The sequence below is a fragment of the Acomys minous genome (assembly GCF_964271855.1).
Source record: "Acomys minous genome assembly, chromosome: 4".
Taxonomy (NCBI): domain Eukaryota; kingdom Metazoa; phylum Chordata; class Mammalia; order Rodentia; family Muridae; genus Acomys; species Acomys minous.
This window is the reverse complement of record NC_140486.1, coordinates 109,693,145-109,707,662: the sequence shown is the minus strand read 5'-3', so window position 1 is coordinate 109,707,662 and position 14,518 is coordinate 109,693,145. Positions and strand designations below refer to the sequence as shown.

Below are 14,518 nucleotides of genomic sequence, written 5' to 3'. Positions count from 1 at the left end.
GCTGGCCTCAAATTCAAATGTCTGCCTATGCCTCCCAAGTGCTGGGATTAAGGCTTGTGCCACCACTGCTTGGTGATTCCTTCCATCTTTCAATTAGGAAACTTGGTACTTTTTTCTGTTAGCAAAAAAGCCCTTTAAATTTAGATGTGTTTTTTGAATGACTGGTTTAGATGGTAAATGTGTATAAATGGTTTAGTTTTGAACAGTTTCCCTCCCCCTCCCCCTAAGGCCTTGTATGATACGTATTTATTTACCTGGAATATTTTAGAGCTGAGAAGACCTGTATTATTGTATATTACATTAGAATATATGTTATCTTTTATTCTTACCAACATTTAATTGAAGCGTACTTGATACCTTAAATGCAGTGCATTTAAAAATTTCCAGTTTTACATTCCTTCCTTTGACAAAAATAGCTGCAATCTTTTAAGTCTTTTTCAAACAAGAAAATACTATAAACTCAGATTTTTAGACCTACTCTTTTATGGAATAATTACATTGCTGTTTATTAATTAAGGTCTCAAGTCATATTTTTCTATATGATTACTAAACAGCTACAAGGGTATTTATTTCTTTCAGACATGCACAGAATTTAAACTGTGATCTTCAGTCTGTTAATATTAATTCAAGAAATGTCAGTCATTGCTGGTTCGGATGATTGTCAATTGGTCAGTCCTCTGTGATAAGTTAATGGGCTTCTGCAGGATGTTAGAACTACTAAATTGGTGGTTTATAAGCAGTAGTCGTGAAATTGTGGTATCTTCTACCAACATTGCCAACCATTGCAGTAGCTTGCAATGAAGGGCATTGTATGTGTTGCTGCTACCATTTTTTTGGGGGGGGGGGTGCAGTAAGAAATATTTCAGAATGTTCCTAATACTTTGTTATGTTTTTAACAGATAACATTACTACAGATGGAGCATAATTTTGACATTGTAAGTACATCATGTATTTTCTAAAGGCAGTCTAAATTTTATCTTGAGTATTTATTGAATATAACCTCATCTTGTTTCCTAGATGAATCATGCTTGCCGAGCCTTAACATATATGATGGAAGCGCTCCCTCGGTCATCTGCTGTTGTTGTAGATGCTATTCCTGTCTTCTTAGAAAAGGTAGTCATGCTTTTGACTAACCTGTTCGTAAGTGCACATAAAGAGTCAAGTTCTGAATTCTTGAATTCATTTCTGTGTTGTAAAGTATGCGTGTCTAACCAGTTTTCAAAAAGTATTTTATGTATGACAGACCAATCGTTTAAAGTTGAAACTGATAAATCATAAAATAACCCCAATTTTATTATTTTAAAAAATAGCATTTAGCACATTAACATCAGAGAACAGCTTAAAGCATTTCATTAAAAATAATACATTGAGTGTAGTGAGATGCCTTATTGAATGGAGTGTTTGTAGGTAAACCTGATGACCTGATTTCTTAAATCATCTCTGGAACCCACTTAAAAAGGTGCGGAGGCATGCATCTGTAGTCTCAGCATCTATAAGAGGGAGAGGAGACATTTGAGACCTTCTTTGAACAAACTTGAAGGTGGAAACTTAATTCTTGAAAGTTGTTCACTGACTTTACTGATATGCTATAGCATGTGTGTGTTTGAGAGCATAAATACAACCACAATCTGTACAAATAAATAACAGTTAAAATACCAACAGCAGGATGGTAGAAGTGATAGCTATTTATATTGATAACTGAGAAGGTTTATGAAAAAGGCCTTGCTCATCTTCAATTGACTGGCGAAAAAAATCATAAGATTAGTGGCTAGTAGGTTGTGTATATTCTCAACATTTTTTTTAATGCACAATAAAACTTCACTTCATAAAATAATTATTCTGATGTAGTTCCTTACAAATTTAAACCTGGTTAAAAATAAAACATTCTTACATGAATCAACTCATGTGAGTAGGGAGTTTTGTCCTCTATGGGAATATATTTTTCACTGTCCTGAAACAAAGTAAGTTGTTGGGAGGAAACTGTCAGCTATACTTTACAACTTTTACTCAAGGGTGGCTCTTTTCTAGTTTGGTTGCATATTGGAGGTAGTACAAGTGGCTACAAGTAGAGGAAGTACAATTTTCATGTAGATAAAAATACTGTAAACAAATCAGATAATAACCTTTGACCCACTTCCATGTTCCTAGCTGCAAGTCATTCAGTGTATTGATGTGGCGGAGCAGGCCTTGACTGCCTTGGAGATGTTGTCACGGCGACACAGTAAAGCCATTTTACAGGCGGTAAGTGTTGTTGAAGGACTGTATTTCCTTTGCTGTTGTATCTCAGAACTACTTTATGCTAGTTCCTTGACTGTAGCTCTGTAATGCACATGTTGCCCAAAAGTAATATCCTAGACATTTTAGTAGTTCTTTTTGGTAAAGGATATTTTCCCTTCACTTTAACAGTTTTCTATGTTTTAGGGTGGTTTGGCAGACTGCTTGTTGTATCTAGAATTCTTCAGCATAAATGCCCAAAGAAATGCACTAGCAATTGCAGCCAATTGCTGCCAGAGTATCACACCAGATGAGTTTCATTTTGTGGCAGATTCCCTACCATTGCTTACCCAAAGGCTAACTCATCAGGTAAAATATGAATTTGTTTCTTATATCATAAAAGTTTTATTGCTATTATTTCTAATTCTGTCTGAATTCTTCTAATTGGATGTATATAATTACTCATACTGTTCTGATCCATGCTTTCTTTTTTAATATATCGTCCAGTCACATATAATTAGGCTTTTTAAAAATAAGATTTTGGCAGATTTACCCAAATGAACTGTAATTTATACATTTGATATCTTTCTATTGATACAACTGATGACTTTGGTATAGCAACAACTGAGATTGTCCTTTGTGAGGTTAGAATTTACTTTTAGAAAGACCCACTAACGAGCACTGGGAACACAGGCTTTGGTTAAGACTAGAAGCGAGAGACAGGTTGTCCAGAAATAAAAATGGAAAATACTGGGTTGGAGAAAAGCCAGTAGTAAAAGGTAAAACATTACTGATGTAGTTTCAACAGCAGAATCCATATTAGATTTGAAAGGAGAAGATCAGAGGTCAGAGAGAAGCAGGTTTTCTTGTACTCCTATATTTTACCAGTGCTGTCTGTTGTTACTAGAGATTTTTTTAAGGTATCAACTTTAAATTTGCTTTAATAAATTATTTTAAACCTTGTGACGATTAGATGCACAGAATATGTTTAAGGGATTTTTATAAGATGATGGGCTCACATTTGTCTCCTTTACTTCTTTAATGAAGAAGTAGAGGTATAAATTCATTCATTCTTTCTTTCTCTCTCTCTTTCTTTCTTTCTTTCTTTCTTTCTTTCTTTCTTTCTTTCTTTCTTTTAAGCTGACCTAGGCTAGCTTTGAACTTCAATCCTTTCAACACAAGCCTGTACCATCCATGTGTAGACAACTTGCTTCTTATTTATTAATTTATTTTTGGAACATGGTCATACAATATTAGCCCTAGCTAGCCTGGAACTCAAGAACTCAGTTGGCCCCTACCCCCCAAGTGCTCTGATTAAAGGTATGCGCTACCATGATTGCCCTAATAGTTAAAACAGCTAAGAAATCAGAATATTTAAATTAGTTGGTCACTACTCATACTCTTTAGGCAGCCTAGTAAGAGCTTTTGCAACTTGATTCATATTTTTACAGGGAGCCTAGTTGCTCCATTAATGAAATAAACAAAATATTGCTTTTGTTACCCAGATTATCACATATTTTCTTCAGGGGGCAATGTTTCTAATTGCCAAATCTTTTTGGATTGTTTCCAGTGATTATCAATAGGTAATTCCTTAGTGCTTTGGAGATCTCTCTCTTTCTCTCTCTCTCTCTCTCTCTCTCTCTCTCTCTCTCTCTCTCTCTCTCTCTCTCTCTCTCTCCCCCCCCCCTCCCTCTCCCTCCCTCTCCCTCTCTCTCCCTCTCCCGTCTTGGGTATCTAGAGATCTGCCTGCCTCTGACAACCAAGTGCAGGGATTAAAGGCTTGCTCACCAATATTACCAACTGCGCTTCGCCTGGGTTTCCCTTTCTAAGCTCACATCTACAATTGAGGTTACCTAGATTTCGGGTCAAAGAAAACTAAATGACTGATGGTGCTAACATTTTATATTAATGAACTTTTTTTATTCCTTCATGAAAAATAGGACAAAAAGTCAGTAGAAAGCACTTGCCTTTGTTTTGCACGGTTAGTGGACAACTTTCAACATGAGGAGGTTAGTGTTATCTTTGGTTAATAGATTATTTTAAATTGTTGAGTTGCTAAACCACAGCATAATAATTTGTCTTCTTGTGTTCATAAAGAATTTACTACAGCAGGTTGCTTCCAAAGATCTACTTACAAACGTTCAACAGCTGTTGGTAGTGACTCCACCAATTTTAAGTTCTGGGATGTTCATAATGGTGGTTCGCATGTTTTCTCTGATGTGTTCCAACTGCCCAACATTAGCTGTTCAGCTTATGAAACAAAGTAAGTGCTGTTTTATTATTGTGTTTTAAGGCAGATAAATGTCTTGTTCTTCACTAATAAGGCAGCCTAAATCACAAAAGATGAATATCACTGGATATTGAAAAGGAAAAATGTTGGTGTAGGACTGTAGCTCAGTGACATGAAAATCTGGGTGTTTGATTTCCAGCAATTCTGAAAGATCTTTTTTGGTTTTGTGAAACAGGGTCTTTATATGTAGCCCTGGCTATTCTTGGAACTTGCTATGTAGTTCATAATGCCTCCCTGTGGTGAAATTTAAAAGGTGTGAGTTGGCACACCTGGTTTGATCATGTAAATTTTGTTGTTGCTGTTTTTGTTTAGTTTCTCTATATAGCTTTGATTGTCCTGGACTTGCTTTTTAGACCAGGCTGGCCTCACTCAGATCTGCCTGCCTCTGTCTTCCTGAGTGCTGGGATTAAAAGTATGCCTGGCTGATCATTTAATTTTAATGTTAAAACTCACCTTTGGTTCTGTGACTAAATGACTCAAGATCATTGAGTCATCACACTAGTCATTAATGATTTCATATTAGTTTTCTAAGTTCTATACTACTTGTAACTCCTTGTTACAGTATCTTTTACTCTCTCAGCCTGTGTTTGAGTTTTCCAGTGAATTTTCCTGATTACTATCTCTTAGTTGTTTTTTTTTTAAACTGGTTTTACAATTTTTTTGTGTTTTTAACTAGTGACAAATTGTTGTTGGCCATGATATTAGGCCTTGTCTCATAAGTTAATGTTAGACCGTGGTATGGTTTTAGAAGACAGCTGTATTTTGATTCTTAGAGATTAATAATAGTTGTTGGAATACCTATAATTATGACTAGTAATTTTATATTCATATTCTGAAACTTTAAAGTATGATCTTGAGATTTGGTCTTGCCATTTCCTGACAAATCAGCGTTTGGCCTCTCCTATTTCAGACAGTATAATAAATACTTTCTTGGGGCTGGAGAAATGGCTCAGAGGTTAAGGGTGCTGGCTGCTCTTCTAGAGGTCCTGAGTTCAATTCCCAATAACCACATGGTGCCTCATAACCATGTATAATGAGATGTGGTGTCCTTTTCTGGCACGCAGGCAGAACACTGTATACATAATAAGTAAATCTTAAAAAACATTTTTTTCCCTTATGGAGTATGTGTACTCTGGTTAGAAGTCTGTAGAAAGAAATGGTTAAAATCTATACAAGTTTCTTCTTCTAATCTTTTTATATATACAATTGATATATATTTCTAATTTCCGTATTCAGTTGCTCTATGTGTAAATTTAATTTTTGCCCTACTCTAGGGAATGATTGTCAATAAGTAAATTACTACACCTAGTGTAATAGAGTTATATTTTGTTGTTTCTGGGTTTACAGACATTGCAGAAACACTTCATTTCCTCCTATGTGGTGCCTCCAATGGAAGTTGTCAAGAGCAGATTGATCTTGTTCCACGAAGTCCTCAAGAACTGTATGAACTGACATCTCTTATTTGGTAAACATGGGTTGATTTTCTTTGAGAGTCTTGACTACAGATGGTGAGGAAAGTTACCTGTTAAAATAATTGCATCTTTTACTTTTCAGTGAACTTATGCCATGTTTACCAAAAGAAGGCATTTTTGCAGTTGATACCATGTTGAAGAAGGGAAATGCGCAGAACACAGATGGTGCAATATGGCAGTGGCGGGATGACCGAGGCCTCTGGCATCCCTATAACAGGATTGACAGCCGGATCATTGAGGTAGTAGTTTCATTGTACCGTTTAAATATGTCTATTTTGAGGAGAGTGGGTGTAGGGATGGAGTGGGGAGGTGGTTGTGTATGGCTAAGTGTGCTCAGTTTTGAATTAACTCAAGATTCTCTCATTTTGTCTCCTGAGAAAGAAGGTCCTCATTCTGTTGAGGTCAGAAAACATCATGCTCTAGTCCTGCTTCTGCTGCTAACTACCTGCTTGGCTTGGAGCAAGTAATCTCAGTTCTTTGTCCCATAGTTCTGTTTCCAAAAGGAAACACTGGAGAGTTAGACTATGTTTTAAAGCAGATCTACTATTTCAACCCAGAAGAAATCTCCCAATGTATGGTGTTTTTTTTTTTTTTTTTAAATATATATATATATATTCAGGAAAAAAAGTGAAAACAAATATCTGCCTTAGGGTGAATATAAAATTGTGTAAATAGATTACTGTATAATTTCATGTTAGTTCAGTGGATTTTAATGACATAAATGAAAGCAATGTTTAATAAAATGGAGGAATATACCAAACTGTTAAGGATGACAGTTTATATGTGATTTCTGTTCATTTGATTTTGTTTTGTTATTGTTATTGTGGTTTTTGTTTTTGTGTTTTTCAAGACAAGGTTTCTCTGTATTGCTGGCTGTCCTTGACTCACTTTGTAGACCAGGCTGGCCTTGAACTCCCAGAGATCCATCTGCCTCTGCCTCCCAAGTGCTGGGATTAAAGGCATGAGCTATTGCGCCAGGCTCTGATTTGTTGTTGTTGTTGTTTGTTTGTAGTAAAAGATTTGTTTAATGTTATGTATACAGTGCTCTGTTTACATGTATACCTGCAGGCCAAAAGATAGTTGTCAGCCACCATGCGGTTGCTGGGAATTGAATTCAGGACCTTTGGAAGAGCAGACAGTGCTCTTAACTTTTGAGCCATCTCTCCAGCCCCTCTGATTTTGTTTTTTATTCACTGAAATAATATTAAAATTTCTCAGATGACAAAAAAGCTTGGTTATAGAAAAGTGTTTGAAGTACTTGAGTGAGTGGCCATCCGTTTTCTGCTAACATTTTCAGTCTCAAAATTCTTCTGAATTTAATATAAATTTTGAACGGAAACCATTTTCCTACCTCTTGTAGAACTGTATTTTAAAGATTTGTTCCATTTCCTAAAAGTTTTTGCTAAAATCTTCATCATTTTAGTTATAAAGCTCAGAATTCAGAACCAGTTTGCTTTTGTGAGAGTTAATTGTTGACTGGTCCTTTGTGCCACAACTGCTACTATTCTTAATTTCTAACCTTAAGTGTTTTTCATTTTAGCATTCTCCTGATAATAATTACATCTTCACTATTAGCTTACTCTCTGTTTGCATACAGTTATTCCATTCTGTCCAGGAGTCTTAGCTTAGATTGGACTTCATATAAAGAGTGTTTCTTTGTTTGCTTTTAAAGTGATAGGTTATTGCTATGTAGCCTAAGCTGTCTTTGAACCTGGAAACCTCCTGACTTAATCTCCTGAGTGCTGGGATTCCAGGTGTGCCACCAGCATATGTAGTATATTTTGTAACTTCTCTAGGGTATCTGAAACTAAATAATACTCTATTCTGTGTACATTTGCTTTGTGATTATCAATCTTAGAGCTTAGCTTTCGGTGTATTCCTTACAGTCTTATGACAACACGTAAATGTGAGGTTGTCTTGGTTTACCTAAGGACAGTTCTACAAGGTGTTTGGCTTAAAAGAGAATTTTAGTGGGTTACTGGAAGTTTATTTGGTGAATAATGTTTTCTGTCTAACAATTGGAGTTTTGAGTACATACCTAAAATTTCTTACAATTTTTTTTTTCTAAATACAAATGGTGTCTTCATGTCCTTTATGCTATATTTCTTGGTATTTCATTTTACCTGGACTTTGTATCAGAGTATCTCTGATATTAGAAACCACAGTTTGGTTTATTTTAAAATGATTTGTTTCAATGAGTTTTGTTATCAAGTGTGTTAAAATTTCAACATTCTGTCAGTTTATCAGCCACATTAAATATATAAAGTAGCGTGGAGGGTCCCTGCTTTGCTTAAGGTAATGAATTTCTACATGTTTATATTCAAAGTTTCTCTCTCTTTGCTCTCAGGCAGCCCATCAGGTCGGTGAGGATGAGATAAGCTTGTCCACTCTGGGACGAGTTTATACTATTGATTTTAATTCTATGCAGCAAATCAATGAGGACACGGGAACAGCACGTGCCATTCAGAGAAAACCCAACCCCTTAGCCAATACTAACACTAGTAAGTATCCTTTTATTTAAATAGAGCTGTACTGTTATTACTTACTTATTTTACATGGATTTTGAGTATTTGTATGTGGGCACACATGTTCTACAATATGCACAAGGAAGTCAGAGTTTAACTCGAAGGAGCCATTTTTGTTCTATCATGTATGCTCTAGTCTTTATTTGAGACAGGGTTTCTCTGTGCAGCCCTTGCTGTTCTGGACTCACTTTGTAGACCAGGCTGGCCTCCAACTCAAGATTGACCTGCCTCTCTTTGCTGGGATTAAATGTGTGTGCCATCGCGCCTGGCATGGCTTCTAGTCTTTAGGCTTGTTGCCAAACACCTTCCCTTATTTAGCCTTCTTGCTGGAAGCCTTTTTGTTTTCGTAACAGTTTCGTTGAGTATGATTAAGGAGTAGAATGGTTGAATAATGGTGATATATTTCACTAAAACGTGTGCCTCTATTATGATTAAGCCAGTATTCAGACACAATGTCTTTCCCACTAATTTTTTTTTCCCCTTTAATGATGTCTTGGGATGCCTGTTCATTTGATCCCTGTTTCACAGCACCCTAGTAGAAAAGAACTAGGTAGCAAGTGTTTGAGTCTTTGTACTACTACACTATTATAGTCTCAAAAAGCATTCATATTATACAACGTCAAGGAGGCAGGCAAGATACGTAACCATTCTTGGCCAAACCCTTGTTCATAGCCTTTATCAATTATGTTCTTCTTGTATATATTCTCTGTGCACAAGATAGAAAAATCACTTTGTTTATCCAGTTGTTTCTTGATAGCTTTTGTCTAAGAACATTTCTTATACTTTGGTTTTTTTCTTTTTTTTTTCAAACCTGTATTTTAAGTAGCTAGTATTGAAATTTCCTTAGTGTTTCTTAGACTGCTTTAAGACAAGAGATGTATAGTTAGTATAGTGATACTTTCATACGGTCAGAATGGTCATTAGTCTTTTAATGATAACTTTGTATGTCCTAGTTATTACATAACTTTGTTCCATAGTGCAAAATTAAAATTAAAAATTGCATAGCATTTCAGGTAGTTGTTTGGCTGAATATTTTGGTTTTTACTGTACTGCTGTAGTAGTCACTTCAGGACTAAACATCTTTTTGAATAACAGGTGGATATTCAGAGTTAAAGAAGGATGATGCCCGAGCACAGCTAATGAAAGAGGATCCGGAGCTGGCTAAGTCTTTCATTAAGACCTTATTTGGTGTTCTCTATGAAGTGTATAGCTCTTCAGCAGGACCTGCGGTCAGACACAAGTGCCTTAGAGCAATCCTTAGGATAATTTACTTTGCTGATGCCGAACTTCTGAAGGATGTTCTGAAAAATCATGCTGTTTCAAGGTGTGTTCATAAAAATAATAAAAATACTTTAGAAATTTAAATCTGAAGTAATTTTATGAATTTCTAAATCTTAATACAGAAAAGATGAAGTAAAGTTTGTAATGTTTTGAGTAAGTTTTAGTGCCTATTTTAATAGTTTAATTAAAAATCAAACTAAATTTAATAAAAATAAAAATTGGTATATTGGAATGTAATTACCACCAACTTCACCAACTTCAGTTTTATACACAAATGTTTTCTTTTTCAGTCACATTGCTTCCATGCTATCAAGCCAAGACCTGAAGATAGTAGTTGGAGCCCTTCAGATGGCAGAAATCTTAATGCAAAAGTTACCTGATATTTTTAGTGTTTACTTCAGGAGAGAAGGTAATGCCAATTTTGATAATCAGTTAATGATAAGTAGTTAGTCTAGATAGGACTTCATCTGATGGCTTCAGTGTCTACAAGGAAAGTGTTACCTATTCACACGAGAGATGTCATGTTTTATATGTAGTATGTATCTTTTCTAAAAGTACAGGAATATTGAAATTAACTGTCACTGGTGGCTGTTAGTCATTTTCAGTGTTTTGTTTTTGTTTTCCCATATGCCCTCAAGTTTGACAGCTGTCAGACTTCAACCCATAATAATTCCTTGAATAAGGTTGCAGTGTATCATAATAGTACATCAGAACAGTTCTAATGTTTGAGGATTTATTTTTATCATTGTTGAGTTGAAAGTGTATGTGATTGGTACCATAAGAGGACATAAAATCTTCTGGTATTGGATTTTTAAGAGATGTAGGTTTTCGTGTGAATGCTAGGAACTGAACTCAGGTCCTCTGGAAGAATAGCAAGTGCTCTTAGCCACTGAGACATCTCTCCAGTTTTGATTAGTTTTTCTTTTTTCCTTTTATTGAAAATCAATTTTTTTTCCTCATATAATGTAGCGTGATTATGGCTTCCCCTTGCAGTTACTACTCGATTCTCCTCTCATCTGAATCTACACCCATTCTGCTTCACATTATAAAACAAACAGGCTTCTAAGAGGTAATAATCAAATAAAATATAATAAGAAAACTAACATATTAGAAGAGGACAAAACAAACAGAAGAGCCCAACAAAAGAACAAGAAACCTATTCAGAGACTCATTCATACACTAGGAATTCCATAAACACATACACACACACACACACACACACACACACACACACACACACACACACACACAAAATAATAAAAAATTTTACAAATGAAGTGGCAGGGTGGGGTGGGGGTGAGCCCTGACTTGATATTGATTCAAAGAACCTCCAAAGATGCTACTGAGTTCCTTTCTTTCTCTGTTGGCATCTGCTCCTGGATACCGCTTGCCCTATGGAGTAGTTGTTTCCTCAGGAAGACTCCCTTGGAGAATACTACATTTTCATTTGCAAGTGGTTACCATTGGAAATAGCTTTTGGGTTACGATTGGGGCCTTGTGTCTACTTTTTCCAGTTCTAGGATTCCATTTGGTGCAGACCCGTGCAGGCCTGTACCTCCTGCCTCAATTTCTGTGAGTTTACATGTGCTTTGGTCTTTCTAATTTAGAGGGCCTTGGGTTTTTTTGTTTGTCTGATTGTGGTGTGTGTGTGTGTGTGTGTGTGCGTCCGTCCGTCCGTCCGTCCGTCCTGTGTCCCCGTCCGTCCATCCGTCCGTCCCCATCTGTCCATCCGTTCTGGTCCTGGACAGAGGAGGATCTGATGCCATACAGGCTGAGTGTTCTAAAGGTCTCTTAATCTCTCTGTAAAGGTTGTGGGTTTCTGTGTTTTTTTCCATCTGCTTCAGGAGGAAGGTTTTTCATTTTGATACAGGCTTTCTCAGTGTAGCCTTAGTTGTTCTGGAGCAAAAATATCTGCCTGCCTCTATTTCTTAAGTGCTGGGATTAAAGGTGTGCTCCACTACACCTGGCTAGGAGAGAGCTTCTAGTGATACTTTAACAAGGCACAATCTGGTTCTGTTAGTTTTATCTTACTATATTTTACTTGGTTATTATCCCTTAGAAGCCTGCTTCTTTTCTAATGAGAGGCAGAAAGGGAATAGATCCAGATGAAATGGGAATTGGATAGGAACTGGGAAGGGAAGCCATAATCATTTGGAGTCAATCAGTTTTTCACATACTGGGTCTTTAATCTTTTCATGTTTTGAAACTATGATAGGTGTGCCAGTTTAATAGTAGAAATAAAGTAAGAAGTTTTAACCTTTTCATCTTTGGGCATGCTGGTATTCACCTTAAATCCAAAGGAGGGCAGATCTCTTCTAGCCTAAGAGCTACATAGTGAGACACTATTTCTAAGTAACTAAATAAAAGTAGCTTTGTTCAATATCATCATGCGAGAGGGAGAAGGAGAGAGAAAGAGAACAAGAAAACAATATTTTCCTATTTTTCAAAGGTGACTATTAAAAGTCAGGTAGGTATTCCTGCCCGCTCCCCCGCACTTCCCCACCCCCAACAATTTCTGGATTCATGAAATATTTAGTCACATATTTTTGTCTTCAGTCTCAGATCTCTTTTGCCTTAAAAAAAGTTTTATTTTTTGGTTTGCTCTTGTTTCTTCTACTTCTTTTGGCTTAGAAGTAAATGAGGTCCACTTTCATCTCTATCCCTGCCAAGTGATTTTTGTTAAGCTTAGAACATTTGCTATACCATTACATTCTATTTTCTACCCTTTCTGTAGCATATACATAATGGTGCGATTATGGTTGTGGGCTTTGTCTTCTCAGGGCTGGGTCTTGCTTCTCATAGAGAAACTAAAGCTTAATTTTAACTTCCTCTGAACATCTTGTTTTCCTTCCGTTTGACCTTGGTTTTCCTATAGTGTGTTCTAGCTTCCTGCATTTCTCTTTTGGGAGCTCATTACTTACTAGAATGGAATCCTTAGGAAAATGTATCATTTTAGTCAATCTGCTGAGTGCATTTGTCTTGCCTGTTACTGTGTCCTCAGTACCTAGCATAGCCCTGCCGTATTTTTGAAGCAAGTACCTGAAATTTAAATCGGCCTTATCCAGCTCTCTCCCCTTTTTAAAAGTCTAATGGAAACCAGGTATGGTAGTGCACACCTTTAATTCCAGCACTTAGAAGGCAGAGGTAGGCGAATCTCTTGAGTTTGAGGCCAGCCTAGTGTACATAGAAAATTCCAGGAAGCTGGAGCTATATAGGGCTGATCACAACAATCAACCCCAAACAGAGGAAAATTATGATAATCTAATTGAAGATTAGGACTACTTTTGAAAAATGTTTGTACATTTATACATAATTTCATCCACAGATTTTCATGTATTTAACACAAGCTTTGTTGGATATCTGTGACTGTGTATGTGTATGTATCCTTTCCCTTCTCACAAATTATATTTTAGTTTTCCTTACTCTTAGGATGTGGCAATCGCCACCTTTCAATAGCTCTTTATAATAGTAGTGTTATTTAATTCTTCTTGTAGCCCTTGAAGCTCACTGACTTTTCCCTTTTTTTTTCATACTGTGATGTGTGCTACATGTATTTCTGACACTTTCTGATATTTTCTACTTTGAGTAGCACTGTTTTATATGATTTTGGTTTGAAGATTAGAAGACATTCAATGAAAATATCTTTGAACTTTATTTTTTCTGATATGAGTCCAGATGAAACTTGGGTTTTTCCCCTCCCCTCCTGCTTTCCTCCCTACCTTCTTCCCTCCTGCCTCTATTTATAGTTTACCAGGATTAACATTGAGGGATTTTGTAGTGGTGGGGGTTGTTGTTGTCTCCTGATTAAACTGACCTCTTTTTGTCCCTGTTGCTATGAAGGTGTGATGCATCAAGTAAAACATTTAGCAGAATCAGAGTCATTATTGACAAGTCCCCCAAAGGCATGTACAAATGGGTCAGGATCCCTGGGGTCTACAACACCAGCCAGCAGTGGGACAGCTACAGCTGCAACCAACGCCTCTGCTGATCTGGGGTCACCCAGCTTGCAGCATAGCAGAGATGATTCTCTGGACCTGAGCCCTCAAGGGTAAGTTTTGTTGTGATTTTTAGTGTACTTTGCCTATATCTGTATTAATACCCAAGACTCCTACTGAGAATAAAATACCCGAGAGTACTTGGTGGTTTTTTTTTTGTGGGGGGGGGCGGGGCGATGGTGGTACAGACAGAATCTACAACCTCAGCAAATACTGAGAGTAACCTCTACCACTGAAGTATTTCCTCAGCTCATCTGTTCTCTGGAATAGAAAGCTACTTTACTGGGCCTAGTTTTGTAGCTACACGAGATGCATGCACATCATTTACATTGGTACCAAGCGAAGTGAGGTGGTGGAAACACATTAGGTTTATTTGCACACATCACTAATAGAGTATCTTAGCCTTTGTTTCTGATTCCACAGTTTTGTAATTACTTTGTACTGTTGCATATGTGCCTTTGTGATACCAAGTTATTGATGCAGTGAAATTAGAAACCATGAAATAAAGTTTTTACTAAGGCTTCCCATTTAAGGTAAATGGTAGTTCTGTTCCTACTGTACTGTTTACTATCATAGGAAACACTTTTTTTTTTCAGTTGTTGTTTTGTATTATAAGATCACACATTTAAGTGGATGTTGTACATATGATAAGCCACATTCATTTCTGCAATTAGATGGTACCCAAGGTGGTAATCCATGCTTTTCCTTTTGCTGTAAAATACATCATAAAATTTTTTTTAA

At 36.5% G+C, this 14,518-nt stretch overlaps 1 protein-coding gene across 19 annotated transcripts in view; it reads left to right on the top strand.

The window, feature by feature from the left end:
- The window catches only part of TRIP12 (thyroid hormone receptor interactor 12), a 122,082-nt gene that overhangs the window by 71,604 nt on the left and 35,960 nt on the right, over positions 1-14,518 (top strand). For 10 of the 19 annotated variants that reach the window (XM_084779152.1, XM_084779154.1, XM_084779150.1 and 7 more), the window contains 12 exons: positions 900-935; positions 1,018-1,113; positions 2,149-2,241; positions 2,422-2,583; positions 4,155-4,223; positions 4,312-4,477; positions 5,852-5,969; positions 6,059-6,218; positions 8,324-8,477; positions 9,597-9,825; positions 10,073-10,191; positions 13,623-13,830. In XM_084779152.1, coding sequence (XP_084635278.1) covers positions 900-935; positions 1,018-1,113; positions 2,149-2,241; positions 2,422-2,583; positions 4,155-4,223; positions 4,312-4,477; positions 5,852-5,969; positions 6,059-6,218; positions 8,324-8,477; positions 9,597-9,825; positions 10,073-10,191; positions 13,623-13,830 — 1,610 coding nt within the window. The remainder of the gene's footprint in view (positions 1-899; positions 936-1,017; positions 1,114-2,148; positions 2,242-2,421; positions 2,584-4,154; positions 4,224-4,311; positions 4,478-5,851; positions 5,970-6,058; positions 6,219-8,323; positions 8,478-9,596; positions 9,826-10,072; positions 10,192-13,622; positions 13,831-14,518) is intronic. The other 9 variants (XM_084779147.1, XM_084779144.1, XM_084779157.1 and 6 more) reach the window with 3 other exon arrangements.